Consider the following 27,771-nt stretch of genomic DNA (forward strand, 5'->3'; position numbering starts at 1 on the left):
TGTACTGGGGAAACTTGTGGATTTAAATTGAAAACCTAATTTTAGTTGGCTTTTCTTTTTGTCTAGATTGTAGCCATGTAGCTCGATTCATTCTCATCCACTGAGGACTACCTCATGTAGGCGAATTGCAGCCAATTTGGGCACAATGACATTAACAGGAAGTGGGCAGGCTGCCTGTAGAAGGGCTGTGACCCTAAACACTGACACATATGTCTCCACTTCCTCTCGCTGTACAAAAGTGAAGCCAAAATGTCCTGATTACAAGCACTGCCATCTTGTATTAGTGATGTCATTTGGAGCCAGAGTCTGTGCAGTAGCGGTTGGGGGGTGGCGAGCAGGCCGAGCTACCTGATTGGCCAATTCACAGTGGCAGCCTCACATAAAACAGAACAAATGCATGAGGTAACTACAGCTGGGGAGTTCAACTCATCCCAGGTTGTCTCAAACTGCTGCGTTGTCAGTGTATTTTATTATTTATAAGAATATTTTGTTGTAAATCTTGTGAATTAGTTTCATTTGTCATTATTTTACATGAGCACAGAATATTCAGTGAGTAGACTGTCGCCATATATCATAGCATTGATGGCCTCAGCCATGTTCCAATGCTTGTCACTCCGTCCTGGTTTAAAAAAAGATTACAGCTGCTATAGTCAATGTTTTCAAATCTGCAATGGCTCAAATGACTCCATGCATATGAAATCTCTTTCTCATAGTGTAAACCCTCAGATAATTATCACTCGACTCTGGAGTTCCTTTGCTGAAAGAGCTTTTTAGCCTCTTTCAGTTCACTGTATGTGTTTTCCTGCCAGCGGCCTTGCTGGTTTGGTTCACTCTATCCGCTCTCGTCAGCATAGTCAGGGATTTCCACAGCAGGTCGTGGTTTTATATGTGTGACAGCTCCAAAAACTGACTGCCCTGCTTCAAACTGCAGAAAGACAACGTTAGCGACTGGCTGGCGAACTTAGCGGATCATTTAGCAGCCAAAGAGCCAAAAATGTCACCCAAGAGTTAAAAGGAGAGAGTGAATACTCGGCTGAAATGAGTCGTCACGTTGCTTCATGTATGTGAGATGTCTAAATGAGCAGAGTTTAAGTTTATCAAATCAGCTTGTTTCCACTGCATCCCCCCGCCTCCCCCACGCTGTGCCTGTCTCCCCCTCTCAGTCTATCATCCCTCCTCTTCCAGAGACACATGGCACTCTGGCATGCCACTCATTCCATTATAACAAGCCACATTCCCTGGAACACTTCCTCTGCTCTGTCCCTGCTTGTGGTCCCTGAGCAGACCCCCACCTCCTCCTACGACACTCCCTCCCTCCCCCCTGGTGCTTATCCCTGGGCGTCTGTGGCTCCCACTACAGAGAGCCACAAGCAGCCAGAGCTTCCCATTGAGCTGTCTCTCCTGATCTGTCGGTCTGCCAGTCACTCTGGATCACTTTGTCCTCACTGTCTGGTCCGCGTAGGGAGGAGGCGAGCATCCAGAACTGGGACGTAAGAACATCAACCAGCTGAAGGAAGCCTGGAGAGACGAACTCCATCACACCCATGAGAGACATGGGAGGCAAGGAGAAGAAGGTTTTGGTGATTGCGAATGTGCCCAGCTACCAAGGGTGAGTCTTCTGAGGTTCTCCTTTCACCACGTCGACTGAAGTCTTGATGGCAAAAGAAATGTTGCAGCTCTGTTTAATTGCTCTGTTTTTACGGTTCCTTACTGGAGAAGCTGAAGAGACATTTTTGACCTGCCTGCACTGACTGTTGCAATCTTAAACTTGCATAATGACCGTGTTTTGAATTCTAACACCTCTTTTCCTGAGGTATCAGTTACACCCAGTGCAAGGTGCAACTTGTCAAGTTACCCGGCACACTGATTTATTTAGCGCACATTTACTCCGAGCTGAAATTTAAATAACATTTGACAAAAGGCTTTTTCTTCTCACGTGTTTCAGATAGAGTTCAAAATCAAATAGAAACAAAAAATTATTATTATTTTTTTTTTTTTTAGTTTGGCATTATAATTTTGAGACAAAAAGACTCCCCTGCGTCACACCATCAGAGTCCCGTCGTTGTGCAGATTCGTGTGCAACAGCTCGACAGGCCATGCAAAATGATCTTTTTCGTCATTAAAAAGAAACAGCATTACTGTTTCATATGTTCTACATTACTGAGCTGCTGAATCAGTGCTGATTCCTGCAAATTTTGGTGCAAAGCGGATTGCAACTCTGTCTGCTGTGGACTAAAATAGGAGCTCTGCTTTGTTCTTGCCGAAATGGAAAAGAACATTGAGTGGAGGTTCTACAGTTACCCTCTGAGGCTGTTGAGTCGTTGTCAGTGTGAAGGATCGGAGGGGCTGTGGGCACCCAGCATGCTGTACAGCCTGCGGATCTCCAGGGTCACTCTGGCCCCGCTCAGAGGGAACATACCTCGTCCAGCTATTCGGACTGGACACCCCAGAGAGCGATGGTGATGATACGCTGATCGTGGCTTAGGTTTAAAGCTGCAATGAGGGAATACCGAGTTTAGATGGAGAAAAATAAACCTGCTGATCACTTGATATTATCATGTCAGCCTCTCAACATGTTTAATGTGATGCTCATCCATTTGAAAGGTTGTTGCTGTCCCTTGACTGTCCTCTCTAATGACATTTTCAGTATGTGTGTTTGGCCCTTTTTGCTGGTGAAAGAGGCTGAGTTGGACACTGAGTCCTTCAGCAGAGGGAATTCCTACACTTGAGGCCCATTTTAATTATATTACCTTTGGCACTTGCATGCATTTACTGACTTTTGGCTTTGACATTTGAACTTTGATCTTTGCTTACTTTGCCTGAGTTTGGTTCTGCCCTCCGAGCACACATTCAGAGGCGCCTCCCCCACATTCCTACGGTTTATAGGCTTTGATGGCTGTTTCCATGCGACTACCAAACCGGGACATCAGGGGCCCCTGTGGGGGCGATCGCACCCCTGGTGAACACAGTCCCTCCTCCTGGGATGAGACGTCTGTCCTGGTCCCTAATCTGCCTTGTTGCTGTTTCTGTGCTGTGCTCACATGTAATAAACAAACTCAAGCAGAGCTGGGACTTGGATTTCTAACATAAGTGTGCATGAAGTACATGAATGTATGTGCACACAGCAGAGGCGAACGTGCATGCAGCAGACTCGCTGTCTCCCCCCACCACTTCATGTTATCTCAGCTGAGAGCAACAGATATGTCTGTTTACTTAGCAGTGGATACACAAAGCAGAAGCTGAGATGATTCCTAGTTTTTCATTTCAGAATGTTCCACATGAAACTTTGACTTGGCAGGACCCCCGAGTCCCTGTGCAGCGTTCAAGTCTGCTTGTTATTCTACACCAGCTCGGATAAGGACTGAGAGACCCGCTGCTGCGTCAGATAAAAATACTTTGCATTTCAGTTATGGAGATGCCCCTCTGACTGCAAAATCTTTATTATTTCACGAAGAGGACCCATCTCATTTGACTTTTGTGAAAATCCCACAAAACCACAAATGGGAAACTGTGTCCAGCAAAAAGAGGAATTTTTTAGAGCTTAGGGCTGGCTCGTAGTTTTAGACTAATCATGTTTGCTCTTAGCTCTAAGACAGAAAGTGAGAAATGGCTAAAATTCTCTGTTGGTCAGTGCAGACACCTCACGAGTCTGGACAGACCCGGATGGAAGCTGCAGCTGACTGGTTTGCAGAGGTGGGAAATCTAGTTTTTCATGAGTTCCAGTGACAAAGACACTCAGTCATATGATTCAGAATGGGAGCTCACAGTATTTATTCAGGTTTTAATTCCACTCTTTCTGCCCACAGTGCCATCTCGTGTCCTTCACGAGACAGAAAGAAGAGTGACACAGAGGAGTGCTGTGTTGCCACCTGTTCCTACCATCTTTCAATGAGCTGTTTTTAACACTCTCCATTGTCCCCAGCTTGTACCTCATGCAATTAGCCTGTTACAATAAACCCACCGCTATGCGTGGACTTTGATACAGCATTTGGCCACAGACCTTATCATGTAGATATAATTCTACGACACCAGGAAACATGCTGATGGCGTCCCCTCCAATTAGCACCACGGTCATAATCAACCCATACTGTGGATGTGCTGTTTCTTATTCCTTCAGCCCTCCTCACACAGCCAGTATAAATAGATTTGGGGATATTTAATGCCCGTGTGCAGGTTTTAGCAGTGCTGTGATCCCAGTGAAGTCACTTCTATTGGGAGATGTGAGTCATTTCAGTCCGTTTTTGTCACACAGTGAGGCGTATCGGAGCTCAAGTTCATTTTATGAAATCCTTCTTCTCTTCTTCAGATGTTTAACTCATGGGATTTTTAAAGGCGCTTTCTGCCTTTTTATCTTCAGCCTCCACTGCAGAAATCTCAGTTAGAACCTGAATCTTAATCCATTTTAGAGTCCTTTTTGCTAAAATGCTGGATAAAATATGTTTTACGAGCACTCACCATCTCTTGACCACATTGCACTTCTATAACTGAAATGTGTGTTTCCTGTAAACACTTTTGTCCTTTTTCGCCGTCTTCTCTTTTCTCATGGTTGCTCTCTTCACTTTGGTCTTGTGGCACATTTGGCCTCCATCACTCGTCCAAACACACGGGCCTCTGGGCCTTTAAGAGGCATGGAAAACATGCAGTTCCTCCTCTTGGTTACAGGGGAGGATTATGATGGAGAAGATAGATAGGACCCTCTTGACGTTTTATAAACGAGGATTACTGAGGGCCGCCAAGCACAGTAAACATACACAAACTACACCGTAGCCTAGACAGTGACACAGTGGCTGCCAGCACGCATGCACACATAAAACACAACTGCATACCACACACAATACACTTATGTAACGAGTGTTTGAGGCAACAACTGCAGTGAGTCAAAGGGCCGCAGTGGAAAGCAATCTGTTTGGCTGTCTCACACAGCTCCTGTCCTTCTAATGGTTTTTCACTGGTGGAGGTTTGCCATTTCTGGTGAGGGCGCCCCTCGACCTTCACCCTGTGCTACAGGGCACCCAAAATAAAGTCCTTTAAAGTGGGTGAGCCGAGGTCACCGAACCTCCCAGAAACACCAGGGCTCTCCAGGAGCCTTCTCAGTCCCAGACGACACCATCAGCACAGGCGTGAGAGTTCTTCAAAGGCTCCCGTCAAAACACCAAATTTAACAGACGGGTCGAGGTTCAGCTGGTACAGCTGGTGTGTCTCAGTGAGGAATCATGTTTTTCACAGAAAAGGTCATCTGTTGCCAGTAAAATTCAGTTTACATCCACATTGTTAATGTGAAGAACTGCTCAAGTGGAACATGCAACAGTAATGAAAAGTGGAGAAGAGTTCAGATTGCAGTTCAGATTCATGTCAGCTACATCAAGCTACAACAACGATGGATATTTCAAAGTCTTTTACTGTCCAACAATGACATTTTGTCTTCCTGGATTTGATTCATCTTGTGCTACAAGCTCTCAGACACGTTCTAATGTAGTGCAATAAAATCTTCCAAACAAACAATGAAGTAACCGCAAGTCCAAACTGGACTGAAGTAGCACACGAGTGCTGCTGTGTTTGCATCTCTGTTTGCATTTTATAAAAAGATTCTGTGGTCTGCGGGGAACATTTGAGTCCTCGTGGTTATGAGTCTGTCCAAAGACAAATATTCATGTCAGGTGTTTTGCTAAAATTGTCAACTAAAAAGCTGCGATCAGCTTTTGCACCACATTGTCAGACTTTGTCCTGACATTGTTAAAACGAGAATTCTGTCTAGAATTCAAATCATCTCCTGTCTTGTGCCATGAATTTGCTGTTGCATCTGCAGCCTGAACTCAACAACAACAACAAAAAAACAATGGCAGAATTTCACGCTCTGTAAATAAAATCACCAAATGTAAAAAGGCCCACATAAGAAACAGTGACAGGTGCATCTGTGGCCATTCTTTCAGTTTTAGCTCTGAGGGGGGGGGGGGGGGGGGGGTTGAAATTCTACCCTGACCGAGAGCCCCGGATGCTGAGAAAGAACAGCCCTGGCTGCTACACATGGGCTGCGTTAGGGGCTCACGCACCACGCTCAAACTACAGCCCCTCTATGACCTCCGTAATTGTCAAGCAAAGGCAGGACATTTACACTCTGGAGGTATAAATATCCCCAGTGATCTTCCATGACTCCCCCAGAGGCCCAGCAGGTAGAGCGCAGCAGAAAGCCAGCTGTCCCCAGCAGGCGTCGGGGGGATTTCTCCACCACATCACTCATCCTCGTTTGGATCAGAGGCACAGACGCTGCCGCTGGACCGCCGTGGAGCACATGGAGCGAGCTGCTATTTCAGCAACGTAGATGAGAGTTGGGCGACAGATTATACGCTGTTTATACACACGTGTCTCCTAGAAAACACAGTGAAGACATGTGGTTAAATAACATACATGACATGCTGCAAAAATGTTGATATAGAAACAAGTTGTCTTGATGAAGTGGCTCAAAAAAACAAAGACAAAACAAAAGCAAAAATGACACCAATCATATCATACAAACGTGACAACAAAAACATCAGAAGCGTCCAAACAACTCGAGGCCTGAGCTGCAGGACAAAGCACAACGAGCACAAAGTGCAGACGAAGGGAAGGGGGAGCACAGAAATGATGAAATCCAGCCGGAGGAAAACAAACGAGGTCCAGGTGAAACTAATCAGGACAATTCAGAAGATGGGACACGAGACAAAGACAGGAAACGAAAAGTAAAACCAGACGAGAAAACTTAACAGAATCAAACAAACGGTTTAAACTTACAGCAAACACCAAACCCACAACACGTGTGAGTAAAAGAGTCACTGACAAAGGATTTCGCTTGTTTTTCAGAACATTTAATGATGTTTTCCTGAGTGTTTCTGGCTGCACATGAACGCAGCGTTTCGTAAATGTCTCTTTACACGATCAGCAGGCGAGTTCACTCTACATGTTCAGCTTCATTTCAGCTTTTCAGATTAAGTTACAGCTCGGCAAGCAACGACTTCATCTCAGTCAGTTGGCTTCATGATTTTCAGAATCAGGATTGTATTAAGTTAATAGTTTAGCATAAAAAAAACACTGAAAAATGTCCGTCACATATTTCCCAGAAGCCTGAGGGGCAAAGTGATGCGTTCTGATGGAGTCTGATTGCATTTACGCAGATTTAAAGCAGAAAAAACATCGAAGAGAAGAAGCTGGAAACAAGCAACTTTTTGGAAGTTTTGACCCCCAAAATAATCAATTTTCTGTTGATTAGTGAATTGCTTTGACTCATCTTCTGAGCTGCAGATTGTCCTGTTTTTGTTGGATTCATGCTGAATGTAATGTTAGATGACAGAAGTTAATGAAGTTAATGCTGTACTTTCAGGTCAGGCAAGAAGACTCCGTGTAACGAGTCTGTTTCTGATAAGAAGAATGGAAAACCCCCACCATCCGCCGTACCCCCACCCATACCCATGTCCCCCATCGTGGAAAAGATGGAGGGCCTGAAGGCCATCCGGAACCGCAGCAACAGCCTTCGTCTGGGCCGCCTGGCCTTCTACCGACACCTGGAGAAGGTGGAGACCATGCGCTGCTTCTGGGAGCTCAAACATGTGGAGCTGGAGGGAGGAAAGCAGCAGGTAACCGACTGGCTTTATTCTCCTCGGCCGGGAACCGGGGAACCGTTTTTCTCAGCTGATTCAGATAATTGATGATTTCACATTGTTGTTTTTAGAAAAAGAATTTCATAATCTGTAGCTCATGGACACCTGAAGGTAAGAAAGGCCAAGATGTCATTTAATGTTCCAGAGCTCTGATGAAACATGTTGCGGATCAACTTATCAACTTACAGTCGTGCTGTCCTCCTCTGAAACTCTGCATGACACCACAGACTGCAGCAGTTTGACAGAATGAGCGCCGCACTTCTTCTTCTTCTTCTTCTTCTTCTTCTTCTTCTTCTTCTTCTTCTTCTCCTCCTCTCTGATTTCATTTTGTAAGTTGATCTGTGTTCCATAGTGGAAATAATGCAAATCTTTCCTAAATGGAAGGTAGAAAACACAAATGATTAAAAACAGTAACAAAAAATGTGGGGGGAGAATAACTGAAATAACCAAAAACTATTCCAGTGCTGCCACCTGTTGGTCAGGAGCAAGCTCAAACTGATGGAGCAACACACTCACCAGAGGGAGCAGCTGATCTGTTCTTGTTATTTATTGTCTGTTTGAACTCACAACCCATACACACACACACACACACACACACACACACACACAGAGTTCTAGAGTCGCCACCAGATGGCGACCCTGAGCCAGTTTGCTTTGGTCATTTAGAAAATGAACACACGCTGAAATGAGTTTCTGTCAGGAGGAAATGCTGATTTCAGATCAGCAGCTCCAAAAAGACTACGAATGAAAATCACACTGCAGCTGGGAAGATCCAAATGTTTACGATTATTTATATGTTCGTGAGAAGCTGCAGAGGTACGTGAGCCGTAAGGACCTGAAAGCAGCACGTTCAAGTAATCACAAATCCTGTAATTTACCACAGAGTATGAAGTTAAATGTTTTTCTAAAGCAGGTTGCCATATTTTTAGTCAGAAGCCAAGTAAAGTGGATGTGAAGGCCTTTCACTGTGGCCACAGAACAGTTTCAGAAAGCGTTCACATTGCGACATGATGCTGGGAATTTGGATTTGGATTCATTTTGTCATCTTGTCCAGTTTTAAGTGAGAGTTTCTTTCCAAGCCGCCACCTGGCAGCAGTCAGGGAAGTGTTCCCGTTACGTGGGAGCCTCCTTCTGTAACTTAAGATCCTCAGCCCATCGTGGCTCCCACAGAACAGCTGAGGCACCTTCCTCTCCATCGCTGAACTCCGACCTCAGCTGCACCTTTGCGACACCACCCGCCGTCCCCTCCTCTCCTGTTCCTCCACCCCCTGTCGCTCGCGCCCTTCATACTTTAATGAACAAAGTGATTCACACTGTTGTCCTTAACCGACGGCGTTGCTGCAGCTCTGCTGTCCACGGAGCTTCTCTCCAGATTCCCACAGAGGGATATTTTCCCTCTCAGTGGGTCCTGCTATGTGACCTCGTCCACCCTTGAACCCCCCAAGCTGTTGCTGTTTGTTAAATGAAGCCTGCTTTGGACTGCTGTGCTCTAAAGAAAAGCGTCTTGACAATCTTGAAACTGCAACGATGAAATCAACATGTCAACATGTTAAAGAGGCTGCGTGGTAAAACATTTCATGTTTCAGCAGAAACATCCTGCTCTGTGGCAAAAACAGCAGGAACTAGAGACATTTGTATTTCTGCACGATCTCCTGAGCTTGTGAATCACTTAAAAGGGACAAAAACAGTCTCGTCCTCTCTTATAGAAATGTGTGAGGGCTCCAAGGTTAAAAGTGCTTCATACTGTAAGCTGACAAGTCCAGCAGGGCATGTGCAGGGATCTGATCTGCCCGACCGCAGCGATCACATTTCTTTATCCAGTATAAATCACCAGCAGCAGCACACAGAGGGGAACCCTATCCACAAACAGAGTGGATCTGTCTGCGGCTGCTGTGCCCTGAATATACACAACACAGGAGGAATCTGAGGGTTATTTATCTCTGTGTAATGGCCAAATGTCTTGTTTGTTTTGCCTCGCTGCATTCTTGACATCATTAGTGGACAATAAACTGTAAATCCTCTTTTCTTTCTGTCTCGCACAGAAGTTCAGCACTTGTCTTGTTTTCACATGAGACCAACGCGCCACCGATTCAGGTGTTTGTTTATGGTCACGCATGCACCTGATTGTGTGTGTCTGCGAGGCACAGCGAGCCACGACGACCGCCGGACAGAAATACTTGGGAGCATGCGTGCATGCGTGAAGTGCTGTGTCCGGAGTTAAAGGATACCGCAGGGGTCTCGCTAACATAGCAGCAGCAGCAGCAGGCATCTGATTCTGCGTACAGCAACGACACCCTGAACCCAACACCACCTGTCACCATCTCGTCTCAGAGACAGCATGTTCTCCCCTTTTAGGTCCCGGGGTGGGAGGCAGCAGAGACGCCGGGTGGAGGGCGAATGGTTGGCTGGGTGGGCAGGTGGCCTGACAGCACAGACGCCCTGAGTCAGTAGAGAGCAGGACGTTGAGCATTTGGTGCAGAGCTACAGAAGCCCGACTATGAGTATTTCATAATCAACTCCCGCTGGCTCGCCCAATGTCAACAACCTGTTGCCCACCACCTGAGACTCCTTCGCCACAGGCGGCAGAGAGGAAGTGAAATAAGACTGACAGCAGGGACAGGAAGAGGAAGGAAGGAGTCCATCATGGAGAACTTCCTAAGGGACAAAGATGTTTGGATACTGGGGAGTGTGTGTCTGGTGGCCACTTTCCTGTGGCGGCAGTGGTGGAAGTTATTCTCCCTCAAGAAGAGAGGAAAGACCACAGTGTCTGCAGACGTGCAGGTGAGACAGGAGTGAAGCTGGGGACACGCCAGAAGTTGGCTCACTCTGACTGAAGAGCTGACTGGTTGTAAACGTCTCTGTTTATTGTCCTGCTGTGAGTTATGGCCGACAAGCTGCAGGCCTGCATGAACCGGAAGTAACGGATGTTATCACATTATCACCATCAGCTACTGCTGATTTAACGCCTGCGTGATGCAATCCCGATGAGTTCCTGTTCTTTTGTCACAGATTTGATCAAAGCTCTTACTGGTGTTGGAATATAGAGGTTGTGTTTTCCTGTTTGTTTGTCTGTCGGGCAGCAGGAAACCCGACGAACCTCAGAGCAGATTAGAATCACATCAGAGAGAAAGTTCAAACCAGGGAACCAGTGACGAGGTTTTGCTGTAGATTCACCACCAGACTCTGGTCATGAAATGCTGTACTGGAGTCTGCCCTGATGTGTCAGGGTCTGAGCAGCCCGGACGACTGGCTTTGGAGGCTTTTTACTCTGCAGATTTTTCTGGGTGTGTGGAATTAGACGAAGGGTGGAAATAAAAGCACTGAAAACAACTTTTGTGTCAGTGATAAACAAGCAGATTGAGAGCCCTGAGCAGCATCACAATTTCTCTGACTACACCGGGAAAATGTTTTTAGGCCTCCAAAACTGTGGAAAGTGGAGCAGAGCAGCAGCATGCAGGTGGTGCATCTTATTTTTGGGCCTGGAATATTTGAGCTCGGTGCCGGTGTATCCCGTAACCCTGAGAGGAGGGCTTGTGTTTCAGGTGATGTCAGAACTGCTTCTCCTCTGAGTACACCTCAGTCCAGATAACCAGCTGAGGCTTCTGTAAGGCATCTGTAACTTTTCTCATTCGGTGAACACGTTGCTTTGACAGAACAGTTCAGCAACAAGAGTCTTCACCCGTCCAGCGTGTGGGCACAGGGCTGCCAGTGGAAAACACAGCGTCATCTCACAGGCGTCACTCGCTTGTCAGCAGCACTGACATGTAACTGCTGTCCAACAGCACTTAACGCCGCTGCCCTGTTCGCTCCACATACCGTGTCCAGTATAAACCAGTTTATTATGCTAACATAATCCAGTGGGAAGCACATGTAATTGACTCCTCATAAAGTGAGAGAGCAGTTAAAGCCTGTCAGTGTCTGCTCAATAGCTTTTATTGCGGCTGGATTTATAACTCATTAATCCGTTTGGGCTGAATGTGTCGGCGAGGTGTCAGCGCTGGATTCACAATAAACAAAAGTGTGATAGATAATAGAGAGGACTCGTCTGAGGGAGCTGAAAGTGAAGGCTGAACTTTGCATTTTTGAAACCCGGCTGCACGGCGGAGGCAGTTTTTTGTGTTTTCCAGGTCTTTGTATCAGTCTGTACTGCGGCCTCCTGGGGTTTCCTTCTAAAAGCTTTGTCTCATGTGACCTGACGTATGTTTGTGATGACCGCGTTGGCTCATCTGCACCTTAATGACTTTGTGAGCTGCGGGTGTGTGTGTGTGCGTGCTTGGCGGGGGGCGGCGCTGACACACACACACACGTCACTGTCTGTGGCGTCGGGATCAGACTAACCTGCGTCAATCGAGATTTTGCCGCATTTTCTTTCAAAGTGATTTGCTCGTGGTTGTCTGGTTTTGGTACGCGTGTCAGACGTTCAGGAGTGAAACTTCAGTCCCACGCTGTGCTGTCGAACTGCCACGATTACTCGACTAACCAATCAGTCAGTTGGAAGAAAATTAGTTGCCATCTTATTTTGATATTCGATTAATCATTTGTCATTTTTCAAGTAAAAATGCCAAACATTTTGGTGGTTCCACCATCTCAAATGTCAAAGTTTGCTGCTTTCCTTTGTGTCCAAACAAACGGTTTTGTGAGGAGAGTAAAGTGTGTGTGTGTGTGTGTGTGTGTGTGTGTGTGTGTGTGTGTTAATGTGTGTGAGCATGACTAACGTGAGAAGAGCCTCTCCTGCTCACATTCTCACACTCACATAGCTCAGACCAAATTAGCACAAACAAACAGACTGAGGAGCAAGCCAGCGAAAGTTTCATGTGATGGTTTAAGACTTTAAAAGACGATGAAGGACATTTAGGACTTCAAGCATTTGTGTCATATTTAATCCCTCAATTTACAGACACCTGAGATTTTAAATCCAAGCCATCTTGAGTGCTTAAGTTAAAGGACTTTCTGCAGAAAGTGGACGTTTGGGCAGGCAGGAGGTGCAGCAGACAGGAAGAGCAGATCAAACTGACGAGGGGACGAGGTGCAGGCGAAGAGGCTCAGGTGACGCTAATGAGCTGAGGAAACAGGAGGAGCTGATTGGCTGAGGGTTCAGAGCAGGACTGACGAGGCTGATGCGGGACAGGTGTGGATGGACGGACGTGGGGAAGACAGGAACACAGAGGACAAGAAGGATGTCCCAACTTCCTGTTTATGATGGGAGTCTTGATTTGTCAGGAATGTTTTTTCCCTGAGGCTTTAGAAGAGCACAAAGATGTGCTCAAAGCAGAGCAGAGCTTACAGTCGTGTGCGATCACAGCACAAACATCTTCCACGAGATTCCTCAGATATTTAAACATTTGACCCGCAGCCTGCTGATGTGCGAACACTTTAGTCTTAAATTAATTCACACTGAAAATAGCTTTCACTTTTAAGTCTAAAGACACGTTACTGGATTCCCTGTCAGGGGACGCGTCCTCAGTGCAGGACATGTTCACGATTCTTCTGCTTCGAATCCTGCCCTGCACACTGCGTTTCCTGTCCAGCAGCCACAGTGAAATCCTGTGTGCTTCAGGAACCCACAGGAAAGTTAGTTTTGTGCTTTATACGTAACACATGAGCATCTCTACAACACGTGTCCTATCACGTTCAGATTGCATACGTGTGAGCTGATTTTTAACAACCGTTGGGACGTTTTGTGGCTTCTTTGTGGGGCTGGAAGCAGACATTTTGACGAACACCCAGTCGTGTTTGTGGTGACTAAACCAGTATTTTCAGGCAAAACATGATCTTTTTCACAAACTTCACCAAGCGCTTTTTGTGCCTCAACCAAATCTGACCTTAAGCGCAGCATGAAATTGAAAGTTTGGTCCCTGGTTTGGAGAAACGTACGGTGACAACATTTCCTCTGGTGACTGGGCAGGCACCTTTCTGACTACAATAAACATACATAATGTGGGTTATAAATAGTGTAAAAATGAAGGACTGTGTGACAGCGTCGTGCTGTATCTCTCTGATCTGTGGTGGACTTGTCCCTGTGGTCCTCGGCTGTCCCGCCTCTCTGCGTCTTCCTCTGTCTCTCTCTGGTATGAGGACTCCAGAGGAATGTGCTGTTTTTGCCTGGACTCATCTGGCCTCTCGGCTGGTGTCCACTTTCAGCCGTTTGCATAACTCATTACCAGCACAGTGCTGATTCGTACTGGTGGGGCCTAACACACACACACATACACACACACACACACACACACACACACACTCAGTACATACAAGACTCCTGTCAGATTGATTCAGCTTACTGGTGTGTGCTGGCTCACAGTTACTGGGACACTAAATGGTACTGAGCCGTCGTTACTGTGGTGAACTGCCCACCTGTGTTTTTCTGTCCATAACTTAGCTGGAACATCAGTGTGTATGGTCCAGTCACAGTCACACAGGTGAGTCAGGTGTCAGGTGCAGGCAGGTGATAGAAGCAGAGCTCACAGAACACACTGAGTCAGTACATCTCTGAAACAAGCTGCGTTAGCGTGAGCTCAGTGTGCACAGTAAACCCGAGTGTCTTCGTCCTCCATCAGGACTGGGAGCGTGGACGCAGGAGCAGCAGGTCCCTTCCCCAGGCTGTGTGCTGGTGCGTGTTGTGGTGTGACGAGTATGTGCACAGAACACAGACAGAAGATGGTGAACGAGCGGCCGTCTTAACGTTTTCACGCCTGTTAGCGTGAATGTGCTTGTTGCTTCGAGAGTGCAGAACAAGTGAATAAGAGGAAGATGAAATTCACCCGAACCTGCTGAAGGCGAGGCCAACGTGAGGTCACAGCTGGCAGTCAAACTGGGGTGTTCACGATCTGTGTGTGTGGTGCCGTGGTGCCATCCAGTGGCAGAGAGGCAGAAATGCAGCTTCCTCTTGACTCCACTGAACATCTGAGTGACTTCACAGTCGAACATCCTCACACGTCATGTTTGTCCCGTGTGCTGCAGCACGTTTCTGAAGCCCGAAGGCTGCACATGCTGACAGATTTACAAGACACAAATTTTCAACAAATTTTCTTAAAAAGACTTAATAAGTCAACAAAGCGTTAATGTGATAAGAACAACACAAACACGCTTAACTGAAAACACTGACGGCAGAAACACATTAATGGTCATGAATTTGGAAAGAAATGAACATTTCTTCTTGTTCAGTTTATCAGTTTCTTCACTTCTTTATCAAATCAGTTATTTAAAATACTTCATGTGTAATGATAATAATTGTAATAATAACGTTATTTATAGCTCATTTTAGAGTTAAGTGCTTGACAGAATAAATATTTGACAGAGAAGTTGTTGAAGTAATGTTAGCAGTTTTTCATATCAATAACTTTCATATTATTATTACTGTCACACAGTTTTGGTCATGTTTAACTTTGTAAAGTAACAAAAATGTTTTAGATTTGATTATTTTCATCAAGCTGTTTGTGCTGACTCTGAGACACATGAGACCCTCAGCCTGTGTGTGTGTGTGTGTGTGTGTGTGTGTGTGTGTGTGTGTGTGTGTGTGTTTTGGGGCAGTGGGATCCACAGTCATTCCACGAGGTCAGAGGTCACCATTTATCCTGAATCCCTTTGGTCCTGTCACGGCCAGTTGTCCTCATGTTATGTAACTCAGAGAAGTTGGCTTGTGTGTGTGTGTATCTAAGAGTGTGTGCACATACGTGTGTCACTTATGTAACATATTTACAGCTGAAACCAAAACAGCCATCCCAACACACACACACACACTGCACCTCGATTCCATGAAAGGAATTTCTTAGCGTCTGCCTGAGAGCGAACGTTATCACAGCAGCTGAACTGTGAAAGTACAGACTGTCATCAGGCAGCAGCGACACCAGGAGGTTTGTCAGACAGGAGAGCAGCAGGTGGAGCTACATGGAGATAAGGTGTAGCTGCCTTTCCGTTTCCATGCACCCGCCAGACATCCGCCCCCTAAGCTGCTCAGCCCCTGCAGAACCTCCCAGTCGCTCCATGAGTCAGGCTGCATGTTGCAAGCTGAAGCTGCCGTCTTCACACCCAGATAACTTCATTTGGATTCTTGTCTTGAAGCATTTCCACATGTACCACATCTGTCAGGGTGAATTATGGGAAATGTGCACATCCACATTGTGCAAGAGATTTTACACAATGTGGACAGTCTGAACGTTAATGCAGGAGCAAACAGGCATTTGCTTTGTGAAGATGTGGTGTGTTGGTGGCGTCCTGACCACAGAGTGACGTCTCACTCTGTCTGAGGTGTGTTTCACTCTGAGCTTCTCTGTTTGCTGCTCTGTGAGGCGGGCAGGCCACGACTGCATGTGAGAAGATGGCCGATCGTGAGCGTCGTTCCCAGGCTGTCAAAGACTGACGCTTTGGGTCGAAAGCACTCAACAAGCCACCATCTTTGTTCAGAACTGTAGTTTCACGTTGTATCGCTGCAATAAAAAACATGACGTCTGGGGTTTGAAGATTTGGTCAGACATAACAAGCGAATGATGTCCACTGGATGACTGAAAAAGAAACAGTAAAGCATAAAATAAAAGCTCAGTATAAACTGATTTGACTTGCTTGTATGTGTGATTTAATAAACAGGCTGCCAAGGAAAAACATTTCGTCTCGATGTTGTTTTGCAGCCGTGCGTCACACGTCACAGTTGCTGCTGAGTATTTGGTTCTTTGTTGACCTCTCAAGCCTTTTGAATGCAGTTATTTGGCTGTAATTAAAGCTGGTCTCGGTAAAGCTGTGTGGGCTGAGTCATGATGACTGTGGGGTAAATTCTTTGTGGGCAGGGGAAACCCTGGATGATTCAGGGGCCCCGGGGGCTGGAGCAGGGCCCAGCCACAGATCAGAGAGCTGCTGTCCGGTGGACCAGAACATCTAGTCTGTCACTGGACACCCCTGGTGGTCTGTCTCATGTGAGGAGGAGGCATCCTCTGAGGTGGATCAGTTACCAGGCTGGGAGTCAGTTTGAGTGAATGTACATGAATAAAGACTGCATGTTCATGTTAATGAATGCTTAATTTCCGGGGGAGAAAGATAAAAACAAAGTTTGTGAGTGCAGCAAGAAATACAAACAACGTGAGAAGTACCTGAAAGCAAGTACTTCATTCCAGCTGCTTTCCGCTTCAGCCTTCATTTCAGCTTTTGCATGTATAGTTGCAGCTGAATGTGCACAGTCGGGGGACAGTCAGGGGACAGTCGGGGGACAGGATCAGCATCATGCACTGTCTGTCTGAGTGTCTCTGTGTGTGTTGTGAGGGCGGCGAGGCTGCGTCGGTCTCCTTTGGTACCACGTAACCTTTTCTGAGTCTGTCCAGCAGGGTCCAGGTAGACACTGAGCTCCGCCCTGCTCCTCTGCTCATTGCTGTAGCATCTGTTTTGCTGGGCTGCGTTCAGATTTATCATCCTTTAGTCAAATCAGATTGTGGTGGTAGCAACGTCCAAATGCACGATGAGTCTGACACGAGTACACAGTGGATGAGGGTGAAGAGTGTGACTCAGCGATAAAGCGAAAGGTGGTGAAAGGGCAGAAATTTATCGCCCAACTCCACAGTTCCCCTCAGCTCTACGGAGCCTTTCAGCATCTTTCAGCTCACTGTTTTGGTTTTCACTGCTGTGATTGTTGGTCTTCAGTGAGTCTGTGTTATAGCTAGTGAGTGTGTTTGTACTTGGAAAGTCGCGTTTCAGGTTAAAACTCTTCCACAGTGCTTGCTGTACCGCAGTGTCCTCTTTCACTCTCACCTCACCTGCTAAACTGGCACTGGGGACACGAGTGTTAAACCTGACAGCTGACAAGCAGTCTGTCCTGGGAACAGTGTGGGGGACGGAGTGCAGGTCAGGTTTTTCCGCCGCTGACAGATGCGTGGCAGCCTATAGGCGCCGGCGCTTTGTCACCCTGCCTACTCCAGATACGGCCAAGCTGAGACGTGGAAAAGTTTGAGGGCCAGTGTGCGGTGGGACACGTCTCAAAGTGCAGAGCCTGTCGTGTCCATGTGAATATCTGTGTCAGTTCATCCTCTTTAAGTCCCTGCAACAACACATGTGCAGCGAGTTTCCTCTCCCACAATCCTCCTCTTCCCCCCCGTGCGTCCACAGTTCTCAGGTGTCAGCGCTGTCACCTGTTTCCTGTTTTCCTCCGATGTTTGTCCCTCACGTTGCAGGGACATCGAGTCCACACTGGGAGGCCTGAGGACTCTTTGAAACCGGCCTTTTTTAAAAGTTCCTGAACTCTTACCTCTTTGCAAAATGTTAAAGTGTCCATTTATGGATTCCATGAGCTTTGAATAACATTCAGCATACAAAATGAACGCTTTAATGCAAGTGATTGTGATTCAGTCAGAAGATTTTAAATGAACAACAATTTTAACAGGGAACAGATAACATAAAACCAGAATACACAAACAAACCTGTCTGTACAGTAATGTTTAATATTCATATTGAACTATAAACACGGTAGAATAAATAAAACCAAAGAGTTTAGCGTAGGTTAAAAATGCAGTGGTGTGTAGCATGGCACAGTAATCAATAAAATAATAATTTAGGGATTACTATTTCATTTGACTTTGGGTATTGTGAACTTTTTTGAAGGTAATTAATAAAAAATCATCAATAAAAATATCAGTAGAAGACTTAGCAGCTTTACATTCGTATTAATGTCACCTTTAGTTTGTCTGCAGAAAAAGTTTTCCTGTCGTTAAATAGAACACAAGTCCTCATTTTGTCTCTGGGAATTTGTGTGAATTACGCAACGTCCTGCTGACACACAAACAACAATGTGGCGTTTGACGGGGCTCAGAAACCCCCACGGCGCTTGTGTCTTTAACAGGGGGCCAAGTGGTTAATAAAGCCTGTGCACCTGTCGACCCGCATCCTGTAATGGAACAATGCAAACGCTTCTGTCTCAGACTGTACGCTCCCTTCAGCTGAAGCTTTGCATCAGTTTTTCATGATCAGGTTTGGTCTTCTTCTCTTCTCTTTCACTGCCTGTATATTTGTTTGTCTTACTTCATGCGGCGTCACATTTCAGTCCCAGATTCTTGGGATTCTGACACCTGACTGAAGGGCTTTTGAAGGGTCTCAAATGTCACATAGCAATCCCCTCCAGCATCTCCTCCCTAACCCACATCAATCCCCGACTGCACACCCGAGCCCTCGGTTCTTATCACTGGCCACTCGCTCCCTGACGTCCACAGAGGGCTGCGCTTTCATTTGGAGGGCAGCCCTGTGCTATTCTTAAAACTCATCTCTGTGGTGCGGTGTTGAGGGAGAGACCTCTGTTCTGCCTCTGCTTCTTATCTTCTGCCCGTATAGCTTTGTCTTGGTAATGTGGTTTTAGTTGTTGTTTCCACTGAGTCCGTGTGATCGTGTATTTAGTGCGTGAAAAGTTTTTGTTTTTTGTGTGGACGTCTGCCATCAGTCAGCCATGAGCTCCAGCCTTGTCAACTCTTTAGCCAAAGTCTATGACCCAAACCCTCTTCACGGTCAGAAGCCTGCTGGAAGGAAGCTCTCCCTCAATGGATCAGACAGGTCCCAAGCTTCATCATCATCAGCTTCCTCCCCTCACGATGCCGCCTTGCGCTGCGTGGAGAGCCGAATGGACTCCCTGAGCTCCCAGATGGAGCGCTTGCTCAATATGCAGCAGACCGTCCTGACCCGGCTGGATGGCTTGTCCCAGGACATCCGGGGTTTGGGCCGTGACCTGGACTCTGTGCGTGACGACGGGGGGAGGCGCGGGTCGGCGGCCGATATGTGCAGGGAGCTGAGTGGGGCCGTGCAGAAGGCCAACGAGCGAGTGGACAGTCAGGGACGCAGGCTGGAGGGGGTGGAGAAGCTGGTGGAGGGCACCCAGCAGGTGATCAGCTTCATTGGGGAGGTGGTGAAGAGCTCCAGGCTGGTGGAGCTGCTGTTCAAACAGCCTGGAAACAAGGTGAACAAGAAGGTGAGAGGTCCCCCAACGTGGAGGCTACCTGAAAATCTACCTTTTCCATGTAGTTCTGTGTTCCCCTCTGCAGCATTGTGAGGAGGATGAAATGTTCCAGAGTGCTTGTGTTACTGTGTGCTGCGTCGCTAATGGCAGCATAGTGAAAGGTCTGATTGTATCGTAGCCATAGTGGCAGATGCATTAACTGCCGTCCACGAGAGGCTGCAGGTGATGGGTTCTCGATGGAACCTGTTGGCAGGGACAGTATAAATAACTGGCTGAATACTTTGTAGGTAAAACACAAACGGCACTTATCGGGTTTTAAAAGTCCTCTTAGCTCCGATATGGCTGCTTGTCAGTCTATTCTTAGCCCTGCTGTGCTTCAACGCATTGTTCTCTGTAATGTTAAGTAATTTTCCTCCCTGCAGTGGCTGTGATTTCCCTCTGAGGTGTAAATGAGTGGAGTCAGCCTGGCCGTCTTATCTGTCGGCCCGCGGCTGCACAGCGTCAGCTCGTGTCTGAGTGGGTGACTTTGCTGCAGGGACTGATCAGACACTGTTGTTCCATGATCATTTCATCCTCATGCTGGACAACGTTCACAAGACTGTTGGGTAACTTTGCAGAACGTGCGCGTACATGTTTGTGCGTGAGATGGAATGTCGTTCATCCTTGACTTTAGCTGATTCTGACGGTGTTTTAGGCATGAGTTTGTGGATAAGCGAACAGATTTATCACAGCAGACAGCCTCCGACAGACATATTTAAATAACTCAAGCGGTATCACTTGCACTTCTTCTCTGTCATCCTGTAAAAATGTCAGCGTCATGCATCGAAAATATCTTCTATTGATGTTGTCCTTATGTGTTCTTTACGTCCAGCGTATGTGGGAAAGATGATATGTGACCTCTTCTCCTTCTCCTGGACGAGGCGTCCGTCCCCCAGAACATCAGACTTTTGTTATGAGGGCAACCACAGAAACACCAACAAACACTCCTGGTTGCTGTCTGACTTTTGTGCAAATAGAAACACAAATATGACCACAATGTTCCCAACAGGATTCAGACTCTTGGTTCCATAAACACAGATTAATTTTGTCACTTTTAACGGGTGAAGAAGAATTGCTGACAGCAGGAGAGCTCTTGGCTCAGTGTGTGGTTCCACTGTTTAACGCTCACCTTTTGTTTTCTTCTTTCTACAAGACGAAGGATGACAGAGACAAAGCCAAACCGAGCCTGAAGGGCCTGAAGGCCCAGAAGAAGAGGAGGCCTCAGGACACATCAGGTAGGCTCAGACAGGGAGAACCTCCAGTCACCTGAGATGATGCAGAGACATGCAGAGGTGTGCTTTGACAGCCGACCAGTACTGGATGACTGAAGTAGACGTAAACACATAACTGAAGCCACACTGATACTGACCCCTGAGGTTTTTTCAGAAGTTGTGACCAAGTTGCTAAGTTTGCATGCTAACATTAGCAAAGCGTGCTAGCTTTAAAAGATCCCTTCTTCATATGACCGCACAGACAAAAACGTGGATCTACTCAGGGATGAGAGGCTGGATTGGACGTTAGATGTCCCTTTAATCTAAAATACTGCGGGAACTGACAGGAATTCAGGCAGCATGTTAGAATGAGGTCAACTGTAGAGACACTGGTGTGGTTTCAAAAATTGCATCAATATGTAGTGGTGTTGGGTGGGCTGAAACATCCATAATGAGGGGCTCTACTCCCTTTGCTTTGTGTTTGCCACATCAGATGCGTCCTTGCTGAATGAACCTGAGCTGCAGGGACAGGTGGAGCAGCTCAACAGGCAGAACGCAGAGCATTCCCATGGAAAATCTGAGGCGGACAATCAGAGGGGGGAGGACAGGGGAGGTGGAGGAGGAGGACAGCAGCCGGAGCCAGCAGCAGAGCTGATCCTGGACAGACCACACACCCCGGCCCCCCAGACAGAAGACAGGAAGAAGACAACTAAGGAGGAGGAGGCGGAGGAAGAGGAGGAGCAGGTGGAGGAGGACATCTTTGAAGACTCCGAGTCAGAGGAACAGGAAAAGGCAGGAGATGTGAGTCCGCCACAGGCTGGGAAAGTGGAGGATGATGGGAAGAAAAAGCACGAGGGAGAAGCAGAAAAGTTTTCTCAAACAGCCCCGAGTCTCATCGCCGACATCTGCAAGACGTCTCTGCTTCCACAGGAAAGGTACTTTACTACACCACTTCTAGTTTTCTTCACATTTTTATTCATGCAGTCTAAACATCCTAGTTTCATGGATGTTTTCCCGTGCAGCTCTGAGGAGGTCGGCGACGTGGCCACGTGCAGCAAACGTCGCGGCACAGAAGAAGACCTGGTGAAGGACGACCTGAAGAAGAGCAGAGTGGAAGGCGAAGCGGACGCGGCTGATGGACAGGCGGCGGAGGGCGCCTCCAAATCAGACGACGCAAAGACAGAGGAAGAGGAGGAAGTGAAGGAGTTTATCATTGGTGAGATCTGACATTCTGACAGTGCATGAATGCATGAGAGGAGAAACAACCCAAGAAAAGTGGACTGTAGCTTCCACTGAGAGGACGCAGCCAGTGTGGGCGTCTCTGCAAACCTGCTGTCCTGTGTAACTTTTTGATTGGAGTCAGGTGTTGAAATATTTTAACAACGGAGATGAGAATATGATTTAAAAAAAGAGCCTATAACATGTAAAGTGTTCTTTAAAGCGAGAGCTACTTGTACGCCATCACACGAGATCACGTTGAAAAGTCAGATTTTATCCACACAAGGTGCATGTTGGAGCCCTGACGTCAGTCTGAAATGAATCCACTGCCTCATCTGTCCACGCACACCAGCTTGTTTGGGAGTCGGTGACATTTGACTTTTTGTTCCTCTGAAGCAGATCTGGTGTCATAATAACACCGAGCCTGTTCGAGCGTCACCGACATGTCCGAGGACACAGCTGGCAGAGCAGATAATGACACGCTGGCACGCTGCTATTTTGATCCACTTTGTTTCTGGGGGGCCGTGGCCTCTTCCTCCGTCTCTCTTTCATGCTGTCTGTTTGGTTGGATTATTCATTTTGTCTGTATTGCTGTTTCAGACTCAAGCCCTCCGCCGTTAGCACCTTTTGACCACCGCATCGTGACTCCCAAACCCCATCAGATAGCCACCTATTACACCATCAACAGAGACGAGGTCCTGGGAGGGTGAGTGAAAGAGAACCACCAGATTGATGGCTCTCAGTAGTTTATTTTTATTTCTCTGAGGTACAGTGACAGACGCTTCAGCACATCAGTCATCTCTAATGAAATAACGGAGGATCTCACACCCCGTGAACGGACGCTTAATAGTTTTTTTCCGAGACCTTTTTATTGCCCCCCTTAAAGGGCAGGCGACTGTGGGCCCCCGGGAGGCACTTGTGAAATGGCGTCCCTCTCTGATGTAACAGACCAGCGCTAAGTCCTGCCCCTCCTGGAGATTAGCTCTCAACACGCAAGCACACGTCTCACATCTCTGAGGAAGAGATGCAATTAACCAGAAACTAGTCTGAGTTACTTTTACGGTTTTTGTTCTGTGTAGAAGAGCGAGACAATAGACGAAGAAAACGCTTGTCTCACGCTCCAGGGGACCAGATCTTAAAACTGGACGTTTTGTCCAACCAACAGCCCAAAATCCAAACATATTGTAACTGATGATGCACAATGAGCTGAAAAAAGTTATCGTGTAATCCTTTCAGCACTAAAATAAAAGATATTTTCTAAAATCAAAGCTGAGTTTAGAACGTGGTACATGTCTCACTCTGCCTCCGCTTTCTGCGGATGCGCTTAACTCATTCATGTGTTTGCTTTTCTTTCATTAGGGGACGTTTTGGACAAGTGCACAAGTGCATGGAGAACTCGTCTGGGCTGACGCTGGCTGCCAAGATCATCAAAGCCAGGAGCCAGAAAGAGAAGGTGCAGCGAGTGCTGGATACCAAACAGAATACATGTTCAGCCACGTTTCAGTCTAATGGATGGTTGGTTACAGTCATGTGGGATTACATTTTAAAAATAGATGCGGCTCCACTGCACCGGAGGGCGTGTGGCGGTTTGCCAGCCTCATTGTGTCTTTCTTTCTCCCTCCGGGTTGTCTGACAGTGAAGCGATGGAGGTCAGATGTCCGAGCTCCGTGCTCACATTATCATCTGAGATATTCAGAAAGCTCAGACCCGAGCGAAAGCCCACCGAACGCGCAGCCAAATCCTCGTCTGGCTCACGTTGCCGTCTGTGATGGCAGATCCTGTCTGTCTGCCTGCCTTCCTGTCTGTCTTCTTTGTCAAATTTGCATACAGTTGATGCGTGTGCAGGCGTCAGGGCCTGTGTGAGCCTGTAAAAACACCAAAACCGGCAGATCGTCATTCACCCACCGACTGCACCCTCTTCCTCAGCTGCTGCCACACACGCATTTGATCATCAAAAACGTGCTAAAAACATTTTGAATCGAGTCTAACGTAGCGGCTGACTAAACACAGCAGCGAGAAATCAGTTTGCGTGAGCAGTACAGGACTTGTGCAGGTCCGACTGACGAAGGAGAGCAGATCAGAAAACGGTGAAAACCGCAGTGTGAGTTTAAATAAAACTCCGATCAGAAACTACCACACGAAGGCATCGTTCATATGAGTTTAGATCATCACATGTAGTCCGTCCTTCAGCTGAAGGCCCTCGATTCAGATCTTCTGGCTTTTCATGGAGGCCTTTTCCACGAGTGGTGGAGTTGCGTTAAAATATGAATCTACAAAATGTGAGTTATTTGTGTATCCCATTTGACTCCAAAATGAAATAAATTCTTCCTTTGTCCACGCCGCAGTCTTCCACCAACTTTCATGAGAGTCATGGGTGGAGTCAGAGGGCGGAGTCTGATCTTTACTTTCACCTCACAGTGTTCCTATGGGGGACACAAACACAATTCAAACCGTAAAGATGCAGAACACAGGAAGTTCTTCTTTTTGCTCTCCAACCTCCAAATCCTGGCTCACAGACTGTTTTGTTGTCAGTGAACCTTGAGCAGTAGTCTGAAATCACTTCACTGCATGTGTGTGTGTGTGTGTGTGTGTGTGTGTGTGTGTGTGTCCTAACTGACTGACTTGTGTCTCGGTCTCCCAGGAGGTGGTGAGGAATGAGATTCAGGTGATGAACCAGCTGAACCACGCCAACCTCATCCAGCTGTACGCCGCCTTTGAGTCGCGCCATGACATCATCCTGGTCATGGAGTAGTAAGTCGGGGTGGCAGCGTGTGTGTGTGTGTGTGTGTGTGTGCATGTGTGTCAGTGGGGGAGCTGTGATTCGTTTTCGGTTGCTGTAGCTGCGTGTTTGTGCCACAGTGTGGAGGGAGGCGAGCTGTTTGACCGCATCATCGACGAGAACTACAACCTGACGGAGCTGGACACGGTGCTGTTCATACGTCAGATCTGTGAGGGCCTGCAGTACATGCACAAGATGTACATCCTGCATCTGGACCTCAAGGTAAACCTGCTTCAGCTCAGCAGCTCGCAGTCGCTCATCACAGTCGAGATCTAAAGTTATAATCACTGGTTTTTACATTGTTTTAACTCCTGGTGTTTATTGTCGATCTTTAACATTTTGTTGTTTTATTGTTGTAATTTTAAGCTCATGTGTAGTTTTATGTCTTGTCGTTCATTTCCGTTATTTTTTGTCCTGTTGTGGGTTCAGTTTTGCTCTTTACTGGGATCGAACACAACAGCATAAGAGATCTTTCTGATGGCAGGACGTTACGTCAGTGATGTCATCCTTCTCTTTTGTTCTCTTTCAGCCAGAGAACATTCTTTGTGTCAGCAGAGCTACTAACAAGATTAAAATCATCGACTTCGGCCTGGCCAGGAGGTAGAATGAGTCATCATCTGCCTACAGTAAAAAGCTTTGCCGCTTCATCCTTCGTTGATCTGTTTCCTGTCCTCGTGTCTCTGGCAGGTATAAACCCAGGGAGAAGCTCAGGGTCAACTTTGGAACGCCTGAATTTTTAGCCCCGGAAGTCATCAACTACGAGTTTGTGTCATTCCCCACAGACCTGTGGAGCCTCGGCGTCATCACTTACATGCTGTGAGTCACACGTGCTCGTTCACACATTCACACGTCCGTAGAGGAAGACGCACTGACCCGAGTTTCCTTCTAGGCTCAGCGGCTTGTCTCCGTTTCTGGGCGACGACGACAACGAGACGCTGAACAACATCCTGGCCTGTCAGTGGAACTTTGAGGAGGAGGAGTTCACGGACATCTCTGACGAGGCCAAAGACTTCATCACCCGTCTGCTGGTGAAGAGCAAGAGCTGGAGGATGAGCGCCGCCGAGGCCCTCAGACACCCCTGGCTGTCCGACCGCAGTCTGCACTACCGGCTAAATCAGAAGGTGGGCTTAAAGACCGCCGTAATGCACCGTTAAACAGATCCCCTCTGCCCTTTGCTGCCCACAGGAAACAACAGCAGCCCCATGCAAAGCAGGACAGCCAACCAATCAGTTTATTGAAAATGATTGAAATGATTGAAATTGTAAATGGAAGCAGGAGAAGACAGATAAGAAGGAACATGGTGATAAAGAATGGTGTTTAAAGCTGCTAACACAGGACGGGTGCACAAAGCTGATTCAGTGGGTCTTCTGTCATTACAGAGAAACAAGTGCCACTCCACACACGCTCCCTCTGCAGAGAGCTAGACAGGTAAGATTAGAATGCACCGAGAGTCATTCATGCTCAACCTGAAGCCCCGTTTCTTCACCATCTGGCAAACGTTTTCTGTTTCCCTCTTAGAGAAAGACTGTGAGGCCCTCAGCATGTCTTTTGACAATATGGGGGCCCTGGAGCCCAACACTGGACCAATGCTGCTGTACCCGTATGGCTATTGGATTAACTACTCTCTGCTTCGCGCCCTCATGTCAGCTCCACGGCTTCGGACCCCAATGGCTTCCGTTACTGTCCTGCAGGAAGCTGAGCCGGTGAGGAGCTTCTCGCTCTGTGCTGCAGCTGCCAAGGTGAAAGAGCCACCTGTGTCACAGCTTAGACATTAGACACCGAAAGCCTTCAACGGCGTCCGCGTGTGTCACTCAAGGAGAAAACCAGCAGCGTGGCGTCAGATGGACGTCGATCTGTTTGTCATGTTGTCCTCCATCGTGTTTCTTGCATGCTCTGCACTTTTCGTCCTGTTTCTGCAACATTTAGCCAACAACTTTAAACTAAATGTAGACTGAATGCTATTATTTAATTAATGTATTTTATGAATACAGATTTTTTCTTTCTTTCTTTTAATTTACAAGTCTTATAGAAATGTTATTCTCTCTCTCGAGCGTGAGGTGAAAAGACACTTGGCTGAAGTCACAGCACAATGCGGACTCTCATCCCCCTTCAAAGTGAGAATATCTCAGTGACAGACTTCTTCCCGCCCACACGATTGGTTCATTTTCTTGGTTGACAGGATTTCCTTCGCCACGCGTTCATGCCACTCGCTTGCTTTTGCTTCGGCAGTTTGGAGTAGCCCTCTCACCTTCCATGAAGGCAAAACGAACAACAGAAAACTACCTAGGAGTGATTCATGTTTATGACTGAAGTGGATCCTTATGTTCATTCATTTACTGGTTCAACACCAGACTGTACTTGAAGTGCAAAGCTTTTAATGTAAGATGTTTTCAGGGGAGACGAACCTGCTGTGTGAACGCACAGTCCGGCTCGATGGAGGAGCCGACAGCACAGCAGAGGAAACGCCAGCCGGCGCTTTGTTGTCCCGATTCGGCCTCAGCGATGGAGCTGAATGAGCGTTTGTCTCTCAGCTGTTGGCTGTTGTGTTTGGAAATGGAAAAGCTTTGTGATTTTTGAACACTTGTGAATTTATTATACTTTTTTTTCAAGTTTTCTTGTGTAATGAGGAGACATAAAGACATGTAGAATATCGTTAAGCAAATAAATAAAGCACACTGGAAAATGTTTGCATTGTTTGCATTTGCGTTGCAAAGGTGTGCACTGTTGATCCGTCCACAGTTTAAAGTGTGTCTTGCAGGAAAAGCCAAGAAGGAAAGATGAAAAGTTCAAATTTGCGTGCATCAGTCGGTTTGTACATTTGGTTTCACACTTACACACAGGTGAGCTGATGTGTTTCTGCCCTTCGCTTGAGGGGTGATGGGAGAAGTTTGCCCTCAGGTGACAGTGTTGAAAGAAAAAGTCAAGCAATAAGGCCGCCCTCGGGTCCTCTCTGGCTCCAGAGCTGGGCCTGAAGACGAG

At 47.0% G+C, this 27,771-nt stretch overlaps 1 protein-coding gene across 7 annotated transcripts; it reads left to right on the forward strand.

Annotated features, from left to right (window-relative positions):
• Positions 1-1,347: 1,347 nt before the first annotated feature.
• On the forward strand, positions 1,348-27,479 carry mylk4b (myosin light chain kinase family, member 4b). Of its 7 annotated transcripts, none has more exons than XM_046392272.1 (13): positions 1,348-1,609; positions 7,355-7,607; positions 20,738-20,819; positions 21,289-21,730; positions 21,818-22,011; positions 22,614-22,719; positions 23,373-23,466; positions 24,655-24,764; positions 24,873-25,014; positions 25,322-25,392; positions 25,480-25,608; positions 25,682-25,913; positions 26,311-27,329. In XM_046392272.1, exons 1-13 carry the CDS (start codon positions 1,545-1,547, stop codon positions 26,497-26,499), a joined length of 2,109 nt encoding a protein of 702 aa, XP_046248228.1. In that variant the 5' UTR covers positions 1,348-1,544; the 3' UTR covers positions 26,500-27,329. The 7 variants fall into 7 exon arrangements, with proteins under 7 accessions (XP_046248228.1, XP_046248229.1, XP_046248231.1 ...); XM_046392273.1 differs by lacking the exon at positions 1,348-1,609 and adding an exon at positions 6,644-6,793; XM_046392269.1 differs by lacking the exons at positions 1,348-1,609; positions 7,355-7,607 and adding an exon at positions 18,584-19,557 and having other exon boundaries at positions 26,311-26,531; positions 27,187-27,303.
• The last annotated feature ends 292 nt before the right edge of the window (positions 27,480-27,771 follow it).

This window comes from Scatophagus argus, chromosome 6, assembly GCF_020382885.2.
Source record: "Scatophagus argus isolate fScaArg1 chromosome 6, fScaArg1.pri, whole genome shotgun sequence".
NCBI classification, from domain to species: Eukaryota; Metazoa; Chordata; class Actinopteri; family Scatophagidae; genus Scatophagus; species Scatophagus argus.